This window comes from Nansenia antarctica, assembly GCF_963989245.1.
Source record: "Nansenia antarctica genome assembly, chromosome: 18".
NCBI classification, from domain to species: domain Eukaryota; kingdom Metazoa; phylum Chordata; class Actinopteri; order Argentiniformes; family Microstomatidae; genus Nansenia; species Nansenia antarctica.
Window position 1 is genome coordinate 21,653,507 of NC_137691.1, and position 20,385 is coordinate 21,673,891.

A 20,385-nucleotide genomic window follows, 5' to 3' on the forward strand; every position below is an offset into this window, starting at 1 on the left:
ATTAAGACTTAAGACGGCAAGTTAAGAAGTGCATAATAGGGCCCCTAATCTTGACATAACATCAAAGACAAAGCATTTGATAACACATTGAAACAATCAAGTTTTGTTTGTAGCTCTATGATTTATTGTGTCAAAACAGGTTAAAAGGAAATAGACTACAGCTTCAAAAGTCTATAGTCATGTCTGGGTGCGTGTGTGTGTGTGTGTGTGTGTGTGTGTGCGAGCACACGTGTGTCTGTGTGCTCGTCTGTGTGTGTAAGTTTGTCAGAAGGTAGATAACAAATAGTCTAGGCCTAAATAAGCTAGTGTGTTTGTGTGTGTTCACCTAAAGGTTTGGTGGCATTTGGAGAGTGCAGCATGAGTGACCATCTGGTTGCGTATGTGCATTTATAAGCTTATAAGTTTTCATTTGAAGATTTACTTTCAAAGTGCTTTAGAGTGTTGAATAAAAATAAAAAAAAGAGGTTGGATGGGAGAGAGGGGGAAGGAGTAAATTACGTTCTGTTGGACGGAAAAAACCCTAAGGAGTGGAGGAAGAGTTTGAAAGATCAAGCGAGTGAGAAAGACAAAAAGCACACACACCGGGCGAAGGTCCTACCCTCCGTCAGATGTGTGTGTATGTGGGTGTGGCTCTGAGTGTGTGTGAGCATGCTGAGCCTGTGTGTCTGTGTGGGGGTGAGTGTGTGAGTGAGTGCCACTGTGCCCCCCAGGTGCACTCTCTGATGGGTAGAGCTGCATCAAGGCCCCCTCCTGGGCACCCTCCTTACTGCAGGACTGGCAGCTGCAGTGGAGAATACGCTCCACCAGTTTATCCACACGAGGAGCCTCCTCACTGCTTGGGCAATCCAGAGTCACCTACACACACACACACACGCACACACACACACACACACACACGCACACACACACACACACACACACACACACACACACACACACACACACACACACACACACACACACACATATATATTTTAAATAAAGCCTTATCATCCTCAACAATGATCCCCTGTTTGCATCCCAAATGATCAGTATTAGTTGAGCATTACATGATTATTTTTTTTTTAAACATTAGAAAATAAATACATTCATCCTCCCAGAAACATCCAGGTCCAAAATCTTCAGAAATGCAATCTGAGACAGTCCTTGATATTAGGGTTGCATGAAAGGAATCACGATCATGTTCAAAATATGGACTGATCTGGAACATGGTCCATTCATTCCCAATATTATGTTGGGGAAGATGTACTGTACAGTGTATCAGGATTTTTTCTCTAGAGGCATGAAGTCACCTCACCTGTGGTCCTACCCTCCTATCCAACCTGGCTGCTCTCCAAACGACATACACTTCTACACAAGGCCTTTGTTGTTCCAGGACTCTGGAATCTCTGGCTACTAAACAGTGCATTTTAAAGACAGAGGACAAGGGCAACCTCAAATAAAATAGATGTCATGCAGGATATGCTTTTTTTTCTTTCTCATCTTATAAGCAGGGCTTCTCAAAGTCCGGACCACTGTCCGCATGTGGACCGAACGGCAAGTGAATACGGACCCAGCCCATACCTTGTGTTATGAATACAATAATGTAAATACCTGTATGAGACCCATTTACATTAACATTTTTGACGCCTTATTCCAAAGCGACTTACAATCAATACATTTGACTAAGCAAGTGAATCATCAATCCACCAGTTGTAGCAGGAATAGTAATCTAGCTCAGGCCAGCGGCCACTGGCAGTTGTCGTGATAGAAGAAGAAATATTTGAATTTGAATGTAGTAGTAGATCCATTGGTAGCTTTGCCAATGGTGTTGTGGTTAGGGAGGCGCGGGAGGTTGGTGAGCGGGAGATCAGGGTGAGGCGAGTTACTCCACCCTGATGTCACTACAATATGTTACCAAGTGTAACTTTTTCTATTTTGAAATACATTTTCTTTTGAATAATAAATTGTTAGTGACGTTGAATATACAGTGTAGCTGGAGATCATTCACAACGATCCTGTCCCCAGATGAATGTGGTTTTAATGTGGCTTATTTCCCTATCGCTGCTGGAGAAAGTGTTGTATTGTTGCTGTTGAGTTCACGCATTAACATTACACTGGAGAATTTGCTATCAGCTCCTATCGCAGGTACAGAATGTGTCTAATTTTTTCCAGTACACAATTTGTGTAAATGTCGTTGGAGTAACTGTCTGAGCCATGTCTGTGTCACAAATCAGATATTTATATGTAATTTCCCACTTACATAAATGAAACAGGAAAGCCACTGAGCACAACTACTGTGTTTTCCATTTATTCTTTCAGGTGGGTAAATGTTTAAGTATTAGTTTGTCAGTAATGTAGGTTTTCTATTAAGTGTTCTGTTATGCATTGTAGCATGTAGTCTGTTTAAGTTTTATGGAACGAGAAGCCGTATATCATGGATATCAGCACAGCTAGTGGGGTGGTTAGGCACGACGCGAAGCAGAGTGCCGTTACACCCCCTAGCTGTGCCGATATCCACGATATACCACAGCTTCTCGTTCCATAACGCTTTTATACAACGGTAACCACATTTATCTATCAATATTTCACAGAAGAAAGACAAGACAAACTTTTAATTAATGTTTTATTGTAAGTGTATTCATCCGCTGAACAGTTGTTTATCGGTTGCTAAGCAACGGTAATAATGTAACTTGATAACGGTAATATATACAAACGCAGAGTAATGTGAAAAGATGTGTCAACATTCCATTTAGCCGTGCGTATATCATGGATATCAGCACGGCTGGAATGCAAACTGACCAATAGAGACAATGGACCAGATCTATCCGTTGTATAAAGTTTGTTAGCAGTATTTGCATTAGCTTGGTATCCTAAACTGGGAAGAGTTTGCGCCAGCTAGCTATTTACGATGAGTGGTTGTTGTCAAATTTTGACACCTGTCAAAACATGTCGGAGGGAGTTAGATGTAGCTACGGCTAGTGCCATAGTATCATACATTTGGACTAAGTAAGTACACCTGTCCAGTCGTTAAGTGATCGTTAGTTGGGACGGGCTGCAAGCCTGCCAGTCTTTAGCAACTTCTGAAATCCCCATTAATATCCGGACTCCCAGAGGCGACAGCCTCCTGACTCAAAGACTCCTGACAACAAGACAAGGGAGTCTATCTGTGGGAGTTCATTGAGGAAGGCCTGAGAGGAATGACAGGACACTAAGAACAGTATTTTCTCTTCTCTTCCATTTTGATTGTTCTATTGTCATATTTGTCTGCTTTGAGTGCACTTGGCAACTCCAACTTATGTTTGTCCATTAACCCTCTACCCCTCTACTGACTAATATCACAATGTGCTTTCTCCCTATTCCTGTTCTTCTGACACTCAGGAGGACGCATAGATGCTACATACCCAGGGTTCGAGTTATGTGGAAGCCAATGGGAGCTGAGCTCCCATAAGGAAGGTCTGAGCTCCCATGAAAGCAGTAAAATCATACATCTGTGGGGGTCGCTAATAATACATTACCACAACCATTATTTGATCAAAAATGTAAATGTAATGAGTATTATTTATATGATAAATATTCTAAAATAAACACGTTTTCCAAAAGAACTACGCACACCAGCATTAATCTCCTGTGAATGACAGTATGCCTTTGACTGCCTGCACTTTACCACCAAGACACTATGGGGCGCAGTAGAATATTGTGCAACAGCAGAATATGATCGTTGAGAACTTGAAAACACGATTGAAACACGATTATTGAGAAGAAAACATTCAGTAGCTAGCTATCATGCCGCCCCAAAAAAGGCCACTGCTGCCGACCGAGTCGACAAGCCTGGAAAGGTTTTTCATCCAAGAAACCAAACTTGAATTCAGCTGCACCTGTTATGACACCTAACGTTGAAACTGTTGAAATAGCAGAGCTCAAACAAAAGCAAGTGCTTCCGAAGAAAGTAGCAGAACTCACCTCCAGAGACAGCTAGTTCGTTCAGGGCAGCCTATACTGTCGCTAAAGAAAGGATGCCTTATACAAAACTGAATCCAATTATGAAACTTAATGAGATGAATGGCGCGACAGTTGGCCCCTGCTCACCGATCCGATCATTCATGTGCCCAGATTGTAGAGCACATTGCACAAGAGATGAAACAAATTCATTTCTAATGTCAAATCACTTGATTCCCGTAGTAGCATAACATTAGATGAAAGCACAATTCATGGACGAGCATACATGATTATTTATGTCAGGTTCGATGTCACTGGAAATGGAGATGTGGACAATGTGTCGTGCTAACAGTGAAAGCGAATGGACTGTATAGCAAAAACAACAACATTATTGGCCGAGATACCCGTGACTATCGCTTATAGCTGTTGTTTCATGTGGTGGTGTTGATGTGGTGAAATGAGTAGCCTATGGCTAATTAAAACTTGTAAGTCCCAACGCTGTGTGGGCATGATTCGCGCGCGTGCATGAGAACATTTCGCACTGTTATTTTGGAGACCCCCACAAAGCTCAGCTTATAACTCGAAACCTGTACATACCCCCTCGCAACCGTTCCAATCTCATCTATCCACCTTCTTCAACTGACAATGATTTAATTGCCGCGGGAGGTCTTTGGAACTGCCAGTCAGCGGTCCGGAAAGTTGAGGCTATCTCAGCTTATGCTTTGTTCATGTCGCTCTCACTGAGACCTGGATCTCACCTGAAGATACAATTACACCAGCAGCTCTCTCTGACGCCTACTCCTTTTCTCATTCCCCTAGACCCTCTGGTCGAGGGGGAGGCACAGGACTCCTCATCTTGCCTAAGTGGTCATATACTGTCCTTCCCCTGTCACACCTGTCAATATCCTCCTTTGAATTCCATGCTGTTTCTGTCTCCTCTCCTGTCAAACGTCACATTGTTGTCATCTATCGCCCCCCCCAGGTCAGGACGGTCACTTCCTAGAAGAGATGGATGTGTTTCTCAGCTCCTTCCCTGATGATGGCACTCCGCTCGTACTACTGGGTGACTTCAACATCCAGTCAGAGAAGCTTCTCTCATCTGGCGTACTTGACCTTCTCCTCTACTTCGACCTTACCCTGTCCCGCTCTCCTCCGACTCATAAGGCAGGCAATCAGCTCATCACTTTGTATCCTTCTCCCTCCCCCTCAAAACCACCTCTTCCCTGTCAGTCTCTAACCACTTTATACCCTCTCGTCTCAACCTACGTACCCTGTCCCCCACCACCCTCTCTTCTTCTGTCTTATCCTCCCCACCCTCTGTTGAATCCTTTTCTCTTCTATCCACTGACCCAGCATCCTCCATCCTCCTGTCCGCTCTCACCTCATCCTTCAACGCCCTCTGTCCACTAACCTTGAAGCCAGCATGATCCTCTCCACGTGCTCCCTGGCTCTCTGAAACGTTACATGCTTGTAGAATAGAGCTCAGGGCAGCTCAGAGGAAATGGAGAAAAAAACTACCTCTCTGATGACTTAAACCTTTATCACTCTCTCCTCTCCAACTACGCCTCCCCCCCCTGAAGACTTGAAGGTACATCCCATCCACAAAATGTTTGTTGGTAAACCTACCACAGCCTTAGTCTCTAACCTATACACACTTATGATCAAATGTGCAGATGTCCCTCTACAAATTAACTTGCGTTGGAGCCATGACCTTTCTATCTCACCATCTACAATCAATTGGACTACGGTTTGGACTAAGATCAACTTAGCATCTCGCAACCCCAATCATCAGATGATTCACTATAACTTTGCACACAGGCTATACTGTACACCCCGCAAACTTTTTTTGATGAAATTAACACCCTCGCCAAACTGTCAGTTATGCTCATTAAACACAACAGGAACTTTCATCCATATGGTGTGGGATTGCCCTGGTGTTAAATCATTCTGGGGTATGGCCATCAATAAGATGTCTGAGTTTCTTGGGTCCTCTATCCCCTGCTCCCCAATAATTCTACTACTGAATGATTTTACCAGTTTAAATTTATCAATGATGCACCAACGCTGGCTTCTGGTAGGCCTCACAGCCGCCAAAAAACTGGTAGCTCAGAGGTGGAAAGACCCCCATGACTTGTCCTATCAGCATTGGTTAAACACTGTGTTAGATCTAGCCAAACTAGAAAGGTCCGTGGCCAGCATGCATGGCGCTCAAGCAAAGAATATTAGTTTATGGACTTCCTTTATAGAATGTATGCAGAGGTGATATGCATAACTTATGGTTTGTAATGGGGTGGGTATTGATATTTGAATATTATACTATTTAATGTTTTATGTTTATCCTATTAAGTTTATTTATTTTACTTGGTGGCATTTATGTTGAGCTGGTTTAAATCCTTCTTGAGGGTTTTTGGGCGGAGTAAGACCTTGGTGTGGGAGGGTGGGTAGGGGGAATGTATGCAGGTATGAAATGTTGTGTATTTTGGTAATTGTTTTGTCATTGTCCTTTGTGTGTTTGTACATAAAATCAAAATAAAAAATTTATCACAAAAAAACTACGCCTCCCCTGCATCAGCTGCTAAAACTTCCTACTATCATACCAAAATACATTCTTCTGCCTCTAATCCTAGAAAACTGTTCACATTCTCCACACTCCTCAACCCACCTCCTACCCTTCCTCCTTCCTCCCTGTCTGCCGATGACTTTGTCACCTACTTCGAAAAAAAGGTTGATGACATTAGCAGCACCTTTTCTCCTCTTCCTACCAACGCTGCTAACACCCCTTCCAGACTCTCTGCTCTACGTGCTGCATCTAAACAACTGACTGACTATCTCCAGAAGATAACCCCACCAATTCGGCTTCAAGGCTGGGCACTCCACTGAGACTGCTTTCCTTGCTGTCATGGAGGCCGTCCACTCTGCTTAAGCTTCCTCCCTGTCCTCTGTTCTCATTCTCCTGGACCTGTCCACTGCCTTCGACACAGTCAACCACCAGATCCTTCTCTCCATCCTCTCAGAACTGGGCATCTCTGGCACCGCACACTCCTGGTTTGCTTCCTACCTGGCGGATCGCTCCTACCAGGTGACTTGGAGAGAATCGTTGTCTTCTCCATGAACCCTCACCACTGGAGTACCCCAGGGCTCTGTCCTAGGGCCCCTACTGTTCTCCCTCTATACCAAGTCTCTTGGCTTGGTAATCTCCTCACATGGGTTCTCCTACCACAGCTACGCAGATGACACTCAACTCTTCTTGTCCTTCCCCCCCTCTGACCTACATGTGGCAACACATGTCTCTGCATGTCTCGCTGACATCTCTACATGGATGTCAGCCCACCATCTCAAGCTCAACCTTAACAAGACTGAGCTACTCTTCATCCCTGCGAAAGCCTGCCCTCTCCAAGACTTCTCCATCACCGTGGAGAACTCTACTGTAACCCCCTCCCAGACAGCCAAGAATCTTGGAGTGATCCTGGACAACCGCCTATCCTGTGCAGAGAACATCACAGCAACAGCACGCTCCTGCAGATTCTTCCTTAACAACATCAGAAGGATATGACCATTCCACACCAGAGAAGCAGCGCAACTCTTGACCCAGTCATTGGTCATCTCTGGTGAATAATGTTGAGGGGTTTTCAAGAGAGGCCAAGAGCATCTTCCCATGTGCAAGCACTGCATCTCTGCAGACAGAACTGATTGACCTGCAGGAGAACGTGGCTTTGAGTGAAGTGAAATGTGACCCTGTGATCTTCCGCAGTAAATTCTCCTAAACTCCAGAAGGTGGCCATCTTTGTGCTCATCATATTCAGTTCCACATATCGGTGTGAGTCTGCATTCTTCACAATGAATGTGATGAAAAGCTAATTTTGCAGCAGCTTGACCAATGAACATTTGGATTAGTGTCTCCATCTGACTATCACACCTTTTGTACCTAGGTTCAAGCAACTGATTCCCAGCAAACAATGCCATTCCTCCCACTAGGCTTGAATGTATTTTGACTATCTTAACTGTCTTGAACTTGAGTGTATTTTGCTTAAAAGTGAGTTGATTAAATTGTATTTTGTTATCACCAGTCGTTCCGGATCTCTGACCTTGAATAAAAATCTGATGCAGACAAAAAAAAGTCCTATAGGTTAATATCCTGTGTGTGTGTGTGTGTGTGTGTGTGTGTGTGTGTGTGTGTAGGGGGGGGGGGGTTGTGGTAGAATATGTTTATACTGAAAGGTTAGCGTATGGGTACATCAACTGGTGTGTATGTGTGTGTGTGCGTGCGTGCGTGCGTGCGTGCGTGCGTGCGTGCGTGTGTGTGTGTGTGTGTGTGTGTGTGTGTGTGTGTGTGCGTGTGCATGTAAACTTACCACTTCCCACTGTGTCTGTGCAGGCATGCAGGAGTCACAGTGCACCAGAGACTCAGTTGACTGCGGGAAGGTGTTTGGGACGCTGTAACTGAAGCACTGCCCCAGACAAGCCCTTGGAGGGGAGAGGGAGGGGAGAGGGAAGGGTAGGGAGAGAGAGAGAGTGTTGAGAGTTGAATGCCTGTTGATTCTCTTTGGAAGTGGTCCAGGTTCAATCCAACTGTAGTGCTTATCAAGTTACATATAGGCTATTATATTGCTGTTTAGTTAGTAAGTGACCCCCTGGAAATTAATGCCTCTGCACTTGTTAGTTGTATAGACTTTAAACGTTCCATTTGTACCTGAGGTGTGTGTGTGTTAGTGAGAGAGAGAGAGAGAGAGAGAGAGAGAGAGAGAGAGAGAGAGAGAGAGAGAGAGAGAGAGAGAGAGAGAGAGAGAGAGAGAGACTGACCTGTTTTGGATAGAGCGAGGCTGGCAGCCCGTGTGCCCGACTATCTGTGTGATGTTCTTGGCCTCACACCAAGCGCTCTTGTCAGGGAAAAGCGCCAGACGGTTGATGTGCGCGGGCGGTGCCGTCGAACACAGCGCAAGTAGTGCGCAGCAAATCAGAATTCTTTGCCACATGACTTCACCTTAAGGAGAATACAAGATATATTGTTTTCATAACCACCTGAAGTTCAGTTGCACCTGATGTATCAAAGTGTAGGCTAATAATTTAGACCTATAACTTAAGAAACCTATAGACCTTTAGACCTATAACTTAAGAAACCTAATTTTAACTCTCGTAGCCCTAATTTGGAGAAATAAAGTGTGTAGTGTTAATAGCCTGCAGCAGTGCTGCCTGCTCTATGCTGCTTTGTACCTTGTATATCCGCTTCTTCACTCATCCATTTAAACACAGAGGCGGTCATAGTCTACATACATGCTCACATGGCTGAATTGGCTCCTTCTAACTAACCTCAATGACTCGAGAGGAGAGGTGGGGGGGTGGTGCTTCATACCACCTAACTTTAATAAACGTCCACAAAATCCTCTCTCAGTTTTTTCTTTTGAAAACTGCCCAGGCCAGTCACGACAATTACAAACTTCTGGGCCTACACAATCCTGTCTCTTGGCTCATGTAAAAATGGTTGTCACGAAGCCTAACAAGGTTTCGCCCATAAATACCGTAGACAGATTGAGTCTGTTTTCTTGTGTGTTACGATTGAGGATGTTTTGCAGTGTCCTAGGGCAAATAACATTCCAGAAGGATTCAATATCTCTGTCAACTAACGAATGCCCCGTGGCTATAAAACAGAGCGTGAGAGGCGATTGGAAGGGGAGCACGGAGCGTAAACGCTGGATAAAGAGAATTGAGTTAGGCTATAAATCCATATAGCCTGGGCTATAATTCCAATTCGGCCATACAATTATATCAATGATTTTGCTATGCACTATTATTGCATCGAATTAATTATAACTTTTTTGCTGTAGGTAGTTTGCAATAATTATAATCAGGTCACATTGAAGTCAAACGCTTCCAAACTACTGCGTTATATGTATGTGGATGCTGTGTTCATAACATCCAAATGTGCATATTAATATCGCTTAATCCTAGTCACAGATGGAGCTAAATTAAACCACAATGAGTTTACCAGGTGACATTTTGCATTGAAACACTTGAAACACTCTAGCATCTCTCTGGAACAGCTATAAGGAATAAAAACCAGGTCGTTAAGTGTCAGACCGTGCCTACCGTTGCGAACTGCCGAAATCCCAGTTGAGTTGACCGAGGCACTGTATCTCGCTGAGACTCCCTCACCAAAGCTTCAACGCAGTCTCTCCCAGCACTCTCGCCACCCGCCCAGCAGGAGACCGGAGAGACGATGGGGAGATGCGTAGAGTCGAGGCGCTGAAGATGATAATAAATTGGAAAATATAACTGGTTTACGAGAGGCGAGGATTCTTCCGTTTTTTTCTCCAGATTTAGGCTACCACAAAACAATTACATCATCCGGCAGAGAGAGAGAGAGAGAGAGAGAGAGAGAGAGAGAGAGAGAGAGAGAGAGAGAGAGAGAGAGAGAGAGAGAGAGAGAGAGAGAGAGAGAGAGAGAGAGAGAGACGATCAGATGAGAGGAGTGAGGAGATAGTGCGCATTAGTAACCCAATCTGTCTCTCAGTCCATCAACCCATTCGGTCCCTCCCCTCGGTCCCCTTATCTCTCCTGTTCTGTATGTTTCCACCTCTTCTCCCCAAAAATCGTATTAACAGTAGTCTGCTTCTTGTTTGCATGGAGCAGCAGTTCTCCCAGTTCTTTCAAACTTTACCCGCCCGTGATTCGGTCACTTTATTTGAGTATAGGCGCGGCTGCGCTTCCAGACAGGGGTCCCGCTGTGCCGTTGTTGGACGAATGAAACGGGGGGGGGGGGAATTAGTTTGGCAGGTCTGTAGTTTAACAGCTCTCCGTGGGCAAAGAGGGACCGTCTCCATTTCAGGTCATACAACACCTTAGAGGCATCAAGACCACATGTACACGATTTGGAATACTCAACCATATAATGCAGCTCTCCTACGTTTATGAGGCAACTTGGAGTAAAATACAGAAAGATATACATTTGTCTGGAAAAATAGCAAATACTGAGTGAGAGGTCAACTTCATCACACCCCTCCAATGCATAGCTTATTAATAATTAAAGAATAAGATCAAGATGGATTCTGTATCTCTGATGTGCACCTTCTCAGATGGGAACTGGTAGTAGAGAAGTAGGCTACTGTACCTGAAGTGGATGTATTCTTTTCTACTGTACCTTAACCCTATCAATACCACCTGTCTGCACTAATCATCCTCAAATAGTTCAATTCCACCCTAATCCCAACTGAGTTGCTCTCCTCCCCACACTCTAACCTTCCTCTTCTTGCCATTTACAGGAACACTCGTGTGAGCTCTGATTAAAGATCAGAAGTAACTCAACTGACTATGTTTTCTGATTAGTGCCTATTATTAGTGTGATTATGATTGTGGATGAGAGAATCTGCCAAACAGGCACAGACAAGTAACAATATTGCTAAAGGTACCCCCCCCCCCCCTCTGCAGGTGTGCAGCTTGGATTGTGTCCATATAAACACCCCTACCAGTGCTATGCGCTTCACTTGCAAACAAATACTTTGATAGACAGGGGAAGAGTGAAATAGCAGAACAATTTCTTGAGAGGATGTCAACATATGTGTCTTACTTTGTGACTTATGCACTGCAGAATGTGCATGAGCGTTAATTCCAAGAGTGTCTTTGTTATGTCCAAGAGTGCCTGTTTATCGTTGTTTGCGTGTTAGAATGTGTTTATTTATAGGACAGAGAATGTACTGTGTTTTGACATTTGAAATGTGAACATGTGCCTGTAGGCAACATATCTAGATGTGTAAGTGGAAATGTGTATAGTTTAGACTTATGAGAGATCAGAGGAGTATGAGTGAGTACATATGTGTGTGTGAGTGTTTGAGTATGTGTTTGAGTGTGTGTGTGTGTGTGTGTCCAGACGTGCACAGTGCAGTACTCACCTGTTAGTAATAAGGACTGAGCTCCAGTCCAGAAATGGCATTCCAGAGCATTCCACAAATTCTGCTGCACCAGGGGGCTGGACAAACACACTCTCACAAAACATGTTCAGTCGCACACACACTACACACACACATATACAAATGATCTATCACAGACATGAGCAGCCATTCCAGACAGACACACACACACTTAGAATCCCTGCCAATGAACACACAGGCATATAAAATTGCTCCGAAAACACACACACACAAGCTAGCCTGATCACCCCTACACACAAGCTAGCCTGATCACCCCTACACACAAAGGCACTTCCAACACTGTTCACTTCCAAAACACACACATCCATTGTCCACCTCTCAAACACGGATGAGGACGTGGATGTGCATAGCATGGAAGATAAGACTTGCACCTGGAACACTTATGTTGCACCCTCGCTGCTGTGTGTAGCTTTTCTTACAGTTCTTCTGAGCTACTCATGCTTGGTGTTATAACAGAAGTTACATTTATTGCAATACTGTCCAATTTCATATACTCATCACTTGCAAGGTGGTTTCTCAACATTTAAATCTATCACATTTAAACATTTTTCTTCTCTTTTTCAACCTGTCTGCATGTTTAGACATAATTGTCCCTCTTCAGCATCCATATTTAATTCATGCCTTTTTTTTTTTTCTCTAGGCAGGCTTTTTAAAGCTTTCACTCTTTCCTTCAGGGATGCAGGTGCTGAACCTGGCTCCCATTCCAAAACAGCAGGAGTTGAACTCTCCTACTCATTAACACACAAAATACTTTTCCCTCTCTCCCCCCTTAACACACGCAGCATGCCAAAATAATTAAAAAATACACATGTTCTTTGTGAGCACTCAATTACTTTATTCTCTTTCTCACAAACACACATACATTAAATCAGGATTTCATGTCAAACTCACTATTGTTTTATGAAATATACACTTCCTTTTGAAACACACAGGAATTACACATCGAGTAGCTGAGGAAACTCTACAGTGCGAGGTCAAAAACAAGCAGCAAAGACAAGACAGCAACTTCTACATCAGCGAACCCACATCAGTCATCTTCTACTGGTCCTGAAAGACAATATAAAGACAACAGTTATTAAATGGGGTATCATTAATGTATTCGAAACACACAGTTTATTTCATCATGCTGTGTTGAAAATCTGCAATGTGTACATGCACCCCACTTTTGTTATGTGATTTACTGACCTTAACCATGTGGCCGTGAAGCAGGTACGGTGACCTGAAGTCGTGTTGGCAGTTGGAGTAGCCCATCCCCAGTCCCACACCTGAGCCAAATGCTACAGGCCATGTGCGCCCTGGAGAAGAGAAATACATTAACGTCTGAAGATAAAGAAATATTACTTACAGATTCATCATTATCATTTATCAATATAAATAAGTATCAAACATCAAACAGAACTTTTAACTCCCCTCAAAAATAGGGAATAAAAGCAGATGACTATAACTCTTCTCTGGTGCGTCTTAGGCAATACTCACTTTTGAAAAGAAGGACTGAGAACACAACGCCCATGCCAAGGCCAGTTCCTAAAGAGAGGGGAAAAAGAGAGAGAATAATTTTATAATTTTAATTTTAACAGAGAATGTGTGTGTGTGTGTGTGTTGGGGGGGGGGGGTAAGCTATGTTACTTATCCACAGTGATAGAAACACACTCTGCAGCACAGTATTTAGGTAATGCGCGCGCGCGCACACACACACACACACACACACACACACACACACACACACACACACACACACACACACACACACACACACAGGTATGGAACTCCCTTGTGTGCACGGAAGTAAATCGTCTTTAATGATGTGGGGCGGGGTGGGGCACATGACATTTGACCCCAGAACGGGTAAACAGCACCTGTCAGCCAGACGTTGTTCATTAGAGAAAGAAACAGAGGGAGAGAGAAGAGGAAAAGTACGTGAAAATGAGTTTGAGACAGAGGCAAAGAAGAAAAAAAAGGTTGGAAAGCAAAAGAGTGTGAAAGGGTGCACCAAATACAGTGAGAGGGGGAGGAAAAAGTCTGAGTAGGAGGAGCCAGTGCAGTGGGCGAAAGACACAAAGGAGGAGGACCCAGTTCTTAAGGTAGGAGGAGAGATGGGGTCGATAAGCAGGACTGGTGGTGTGATCTGGAGATCTGGCAGGTGTTGTGAGAGTGAAGGTCCAGCCTGGTCAAGTGTCAGGTGGACTGAGGTGATGTGAGACCTCATGGCCAGGGCTGGGGGGAGGACAGGTGGACAGACAGACAGAGCAGACCAGAGGGGGAGGGGGGAGGACAGGTGGGCAGACAGACAGACCAGAGGGGAGCTTGAGGAGGAATGTGTTTGTGTGCTTTGCTTCACCTCGCCCCACCCAGCTCTGGGCCAGCCAGCACAGAAACACATAAAAACAACCGTCCGGGCCTCCGCCTCTTAATTGGATTCAGAGAGCTATGCAGCATGACCGATACGCCGCTGCCAGAGCACTCAGACGCTGCTCTCGATTACACAACTTACAAATGTCAAACAAGACCACAAAAACAAAAAAACAACCCACACATCTTTATTACTGCTGACATGCAAGAAATCGTTCTCCTCTTCTGCCTCTCTCTCTTTCTTTCTTTTCCAGCCCAAGTACAAAGATTTACAGACGTCTCTGTCTCTTTAGACCCACTCCTTCTTTCTCTCTCTCACCATTTCTCCCCCCCCCCACCCCACCCCCCTTCCCTTGTGATGGTTGCTGAAACGCAGGAGAGTTGGCCAAATATGAGGGGCAGATCTGCAACAGATTTACTGTTATGAACCTCTAAATACAACCACAGTTTTTATTCTCTTTGCCTCTACTTTCCCTTCACCTTTCCCTCCTTCTCTCCCTTACTCCCCTGCCTGTGGATCCATCATTCTGCTCTCCTGTTGTTCCTCTGTTGTTCTGCAGCTCGATCTTTCCTTACTGGCATGCCATTACAGGCTCCCTGCTGGGGGCAATGAGATTTCACAACTTTCGGGCCTATAGCAGTATGGAGGGGAGGATAGGCCTATAGCAGTATGGAGGGGAGGATAGGCCTATGGAGGGGAGGATAGGCCTACTTGTAAACCCAGATGTTGTCAATCCATGCAAATACAGAATCAACAGTCTTAAAACAGTCATAATGGTTTGGAAGTCAAAGATCCCGGCCAAGATCGTAGCCTCCCTCTAAATTTCTAAGTGGGCAATCGTCCCTGCTCTTTGAGCTGAAAAGCTATACTTGCCACCAATTGACTTAAATCTCTTGGCAGTTACGGGCACCAGAACACATTTGATCATTGAACATTATAGAAAGTAAAATAGGAACTACATATTTCTCTGAAATAAGACTACTCTAGACCTATATCATGGATATGCCTATTGTGGAATTGAAAGGGTGTGTTGGTGCCAAAGAGAAGTCATAATAAAAAAATATTAAACCGTTTAAATGAGGACAATTCTTATTACTAACTTATTAGGCTATTACTTTATTATCATAATGACTCCAATGTTCTGCTTATAACACTGTAAATAAAGCGTGAACGAAAATGTTTGCCATGATAAGCAGGCTGTTGGTAAATTGCTAGTGACCATGTGTTGTGACCACATAGGTGGGTCATTTTGTGGTGGATAGCCTATATTGCTCAAATTATTATGATGACCAACTGTAGAAAAAATACCATATGTTCTAACCCTCTCCAGGGATAGTGGTACATTGGGCAACTGCATTACAACATGCATAATACTCGGAGATTCTTTAAGCGGTTATCATTGCCATTAAACACTGTCGGTGTCTGAATAAACGTTACCATTGCGTCACATCGCTCAAATTCAGACGTGAAGGGCACGAGAGCTGTGTGATGTAGCTACGTAGCCAACTGCAATGATACCATGACCTGTTAAGCTTCAACACAATTAACATGCGCATAAATGCTTAGATGCACAGCAAAAGTAGATTATTATTTCAATGTCAAGTTATTTGACAACTGAATTGTCATATGTTTTACAATTGACCTCACCGGTAAACCAACGGCCCAAATGACAGGTGAGGTGGCCTGGTTCAGCCGATTCAGGTTTACCTAAGCCCCGGCTAAAACTGCGCCGTCTTATGTCATATTTTGAATCAATGTGTCGATTAATTACTACATCAAAAAAAGAAAATTACCTAATTTCACGGCGCTATCAGCTAGGCATCGGTCCCATTTCCGTCCGTGTTCTTCTGCCATGTTTTCGCCTGCTGAAACTATCGCGAGACGGAGGTCATGTGATTCTCCAAATCGCCCAATATAAATATGCCTAGAAAAAAAGGGAAAATACATTATTCGCCCTCGTCTTTCTGCAACCTCTGTGACATTGCACTTGTGTATTTTATGTATATTTTATGTGCTTGTATGTGTTGATTATTACTTTATATATGTGTCACCACAAACGAAGTTCATTGGGGGATTTTTTATTTATTCTAATCAAATCAAATCTAATTTAAATGTCCCTGACTGCCACCTTTTGTAAAAACGGTGAAAACACAGGCAATCAATTGAATGAGATGAAATAGAGCAATGATTATATCAAAACCAAAGAACCTGATATATAGTGATATCTCACTCTTTGTGTGAAGTGTCACTTCATTAAATACTTTTTTGAAACAAATATACTGTAATGCCTGTGGGCAATAATTTATTGTACGCCTATATATGTTTTACTTTATAGAGATGGAGAAGCATTTTGCAGGTTCAGAGCTCTATCGCCCTCTCTGTTCATCAGTCTACGTTTGCCCTCACACCACTCCTCTTCTCTTTCCATACTTGGCAATGCCTTACTTACTCCACTGCGATTGGCTGTTTGAGAGAAAGAGCAGAGTGACCCGGACATGCAATCATTGCTTGTTTTCTCTCCCCGTCCCCCTTCCTGTACCCCGGTTGAGGAAGTGATTTCGCTGACAGGGCTGGGTTCCGTAAGGGAGGCGAAAAGAAACATCATCTACTTGCTGGGGGATAAAAACAACAATAGTACAGAAGAACAAGTCGTGCAAAGCACAATTAAAGGAAAGTGTAAACCTCTCATATCTCCCCTCTGAGACCGTCACCACGCCGCAGACATGGTAAGGGGGGCCGGGAGAGAGCAGAGGAGCGGGGATGGGGTAGGCTGGTGGGGCTGCTAGGGGATGTTAGCACGCTAGCTAGCTTGCTAGCTGCCCTTTTATAGGAAGTGCTGTGTTGCGGGTTAGGATAGTGGCATAGATATTTCACAGACATCAATTACTCCAACGCCGTATGTCAGCTAAACAATTTGGCGTACTAGTAACGGTAGTCTGAAATCCTCATCTAGCTAACTAGCTGGCCAGCTTCATTGCTCACAGCGTAGAATAAAGTTCCAGGATGTTTTGGTTTATCATAAACTAGTTCGTGGATTAGAAGGGGGTCTCTATTCTACTCACCACCCCCTCCTCCGGTAAACACACACCCCATGGTTAAAATAGTACAAGCGCCGGGTTGCCTGTCGCTATAACCGGCCTGCTCCGCCCAGTCCCACCATATGGACTGAGGCGACGTGGATCCACGACTCCCAACTTCTCTCGGACCATGGTGGTTTGACATCGATTTACGAGTCCAGATGGGTCTCTTGTTGACAGCACTGACATTGCTTCTATTTGGTGTAACACATTTGATCGAGGTCACCGTTTAGATACAGTAATGTCACCTTAAAACATACATTTTATTATTTGGAAAACATTTTTCAATTTTCTTCCACATCATGCACTATTTTAGGCTACTTCGTGCAGGCGTGCACCTGAAGATAGACAGAAGAACACTATTGTCACATAGGCTAATTGCATGTTTGATATACAACGATATTTATTGAATAATTAACGGTATTAATTGAATATCATTAGATTTGCAGTCTTCGTTGTCAACCTTGTTACTCTTCAGCTGAATAGTTGCATTCTCATTCTTTTGCAATCCTCCACTGACCATCTCCCTTTTAAATGTCTCCCATAATTGAAATGTTTTTGACTGTATGGTTCAAGACCAGATGGTTTGCTTCCTCAGCCGCCCATTCTCTCTCCCCTGACCTCACCTCATCCATCCTGCTGGCCCAGGCTCGTGGCCTCCACTCGGCCCCCGGGGTAGTGGGTCCGTGCCAGTGTTTACATCGAGACAGGGGCGTCAGTAAACACAGTGTCAGGGAGTGCAGGTGTTAGATGGACAAGACTGATTCATCGACTGAGAAAGCAGCCTAAGTACAGTTCAACCCAAAAGAGTGTTAGAGGGCGTGAAGGACATGGTCGGAAAACCCCTGCTGTCTTCAGGAGAACCCTGAATGAAGTTTGTTTAGGGAAAGAATGATTCGTGATTCCCCTCTAGCCAGCTGCTCATACCATACATGGCTGTATATGGCGGTAGATGGTCTTGATTATTTCTGTTGACCAGGCATTGAACCTTACTGGGTGATGGGCATTGTCTCATTTACTACGCGTCCCAAATATCCCTTTTAGTCTACTATTATAAGGAAGCAAAAAAATCCCAAAATTCATATTTTGCTTTTAGTATGGTTGTCACGTAGGCAATTTCATATTAATTTCTGTTAAACATGAAAGGTTTTAACCTCTTAAATGCCTACTTGTCTCATTTCCACCTAAAAAACAGACACAAACTAAACTGCTTATAACATTAGAATTATTATATTAGCTTATAACTGCTTATAATATTAGAAATATGATGATCAAAAGCAGGATACCATTTGATAGGTAGCACCTTGACACACCTTTTGTGTGGATATGCTCAAATCATAGTTCAGAAGAACTACACATGACAAGGAGATAAATTAAACAATAATTACATTAATTATGCAATTAAAGCAGAATTTGGCCTCAATTATTGGCCTGTGGAGCTTAAGAGGTTGGCTACACTGGATGAATGGCTGATCTGCAATCACAAAACACATGCTCTAATCAAACTGCCTGAAGGTGATAGGGAATTGTTAGTTTAACCAAAAGTTACCATCAAAGCAAGTTTTGTTAAGCTTTTATGAATCATTTACAATGAAATTAGTAAGATTTAAATCACACAAAGTCAAAGGTATTGGAATTATTCTTCAGAAGACTTTTTGTAGCAACAATCATAGTTATTGAACATTTTTGTTGACCCTCTCACTGTATTGCGTTACAACCCCAGACTTATCCCAACTAAAATACTATTTCTTAGTGGTTTCATGTTGTAGCTGGCCTGTCGTGCCGTGCACGCTGGTATCCTGCCGCACTGCATATTTAAGTGAGAGAACACCCTCAGGGAAGGCTTAGCAATGTGGCCATGTCTGTTCTGCTCCTCCCAGTTACACACAGTTCCCTACCTCTAGATCTTAGTGAAAGGGTGCTTGTGGAGGAATCAGTACCTTTTCTCTAAAATGCAAAAACATTTTTCATAACCAAAGGTTTGACAATTCTTCATCTGCCATAAATGCGGTTGTGTGGCGATTAAAACATTTACATGATATGCTTTGAATAATGTAGACATTTTCAGAAAATGTATAATAACCTTGGTAATCAAATTGTCTCCATCTCTGAGTTTTTGTTGAGCCACTTCGGAAACAAAAGCAATTTTTAGGCCTATAGCCTAAAGGTATCTGATGTTACATTTACACACCAGTGGTTTCAAAAAACAGTGGTTTTCCCCATTGGGAAATGCTGCTGTAAACCTACATGGTATCTCGTGCCAGATAGTTAATAGCTATTTGGGAGTAAATCCAGAACCTCTCTCATGCTACTTATTCTGACTTGGTTAATAACACATTTTACTGAAACTGAGTGAGGTTATAATCCCAGGATGCAGTGTTTGTTTGCTGGAGTGTGAATGCTCCCCACACCTCTATGCTCACCCCTCTAGTATCCAGCTACAGTATTTAACATGCATCCATCACTGACTGTCTCCTCAATCTGGTGGGGACGTGTGGGAGCTTTTTGCTCTGTTGTCATCTCCATAACAGTCAAAGCGTGGTTCTATTTAGGTACATCTGGATAAATTGCATTGATGGTGATATATTAAAAGGATTTAAATCCTAATCCTTATCAGTGAAATGCTGTTGAAAATAGTTCAGTACTGATGTAGTACTGTAGTTCAGGCTAATGAAAGCTACATATCTTTTTGCAAACCCGTGAATTATTGTGATTTAGCTCGTGTCACAAGTGCTTACTGTGTCAACATTGACAACCCTCTGTTTGTTTGTTTGTTTGTGTGTGTGTGTGTCGTTTCAGAATGACCAACAGCTGGACTGTGCTCTGGACTTGATGAGGCGTCTGCCTCCCCAGCAGATCGAGAAGAATCTTAGTGACCTCATTGACCTGGTAAGTCACCGTCTGATAACACTCAACATATTTACATGTATTGGTTCAGTAGAAGCTCTAATCAACACACACTAGTGTTGCACGATATACCGGTACCAACGATATACCGCGGTGCCAAAATGTCACGGTGCCTACTATACCATAAGCTTTATACAACGGTACTACCGTGGAATACTATACTACCGTGTTGAACACGGTACCAGCGGGGCAATGTGTTACCTCAATTACC

The 20,385-nt window shown here is 43.5% G+C and overlaps 3 protein-coding genes across 3 annotated transcripts in view; 1 reads left to right on the forward strand and 2 right to left on the reverse strand.

Moving 5' to 3' along the window:
• Positions 1–594: 594 nt before the first annotated feature.
• On the reverse strand, positions 595–10,104 carry nbl1 (NBL1, DAN family BMP antagonist; the record flags this gene model as incomplete). Its single annotated transcript, XM_080548352.1, has 4 exons — positions 10,003–10,104; positions 8,719–8,899; positions 8,271–8,382; positions 595–855 (listed from the first exon to the last, which is right to left on the reverse strand). Exons 2-4 carry the CDS (start codon positions 8,889–8,891, stop codon positions 595–597), a joined length of 546 nt encoding a protein of 181 aa, XP_080404478.1. The 5' UTR covers positions 8,892–8,899; positions 10,003–10,104.
• A 2,559-nt stretch (positions 10,105–12,663) lies between these two features.
• LOC308173585 (MICOS complex subunit Mic10-like) lies at positions 12,664–16,073 on the reverse strand. The gene is made up of 4 exons (XM_080548613.1): positions 15,984–16,073; positions 13,317–13,364; positions 13,026–13,135; positions 12,664–12,887 (listed from the first exon to the last, which is right to left on the reverse strand). The coding sequence occupies exons 1-4, from the start codon at positions 16,042–16,044 to the stop codon at positions 12,879–12,881; spliced, it is 228 nt and encodes a 75-aa protein (XP_080404739.1). The 5' UTR covers positions 16,045–16,073; the 3' UTR covers positions 12,664–12,878.
• Positions 16,074–16,745: 672 nt separating this feature from the next.
• Positions 16,746–20,385, forward strand: part of capzb (capping actin protein of muscle Z-line subunit beta) — a 19,734-nt gene continuing 16,094 nt past the window's right edge. The window contains exons 1-2 of the mRNA XM_080548201.1: positions 16,746–16,916; positions 20,067–20,156. Coding sequence (XP_080404327.1) covers positions 16,914–16,916; positions 20,067–20,156 — 93 coding nt within the window. The 5' untranslated portion in view covers positions 16,746–16,913. The remainder of the gene's footprint in view (positions 16,917–20,066; positions 20,157–20,385) is intronic.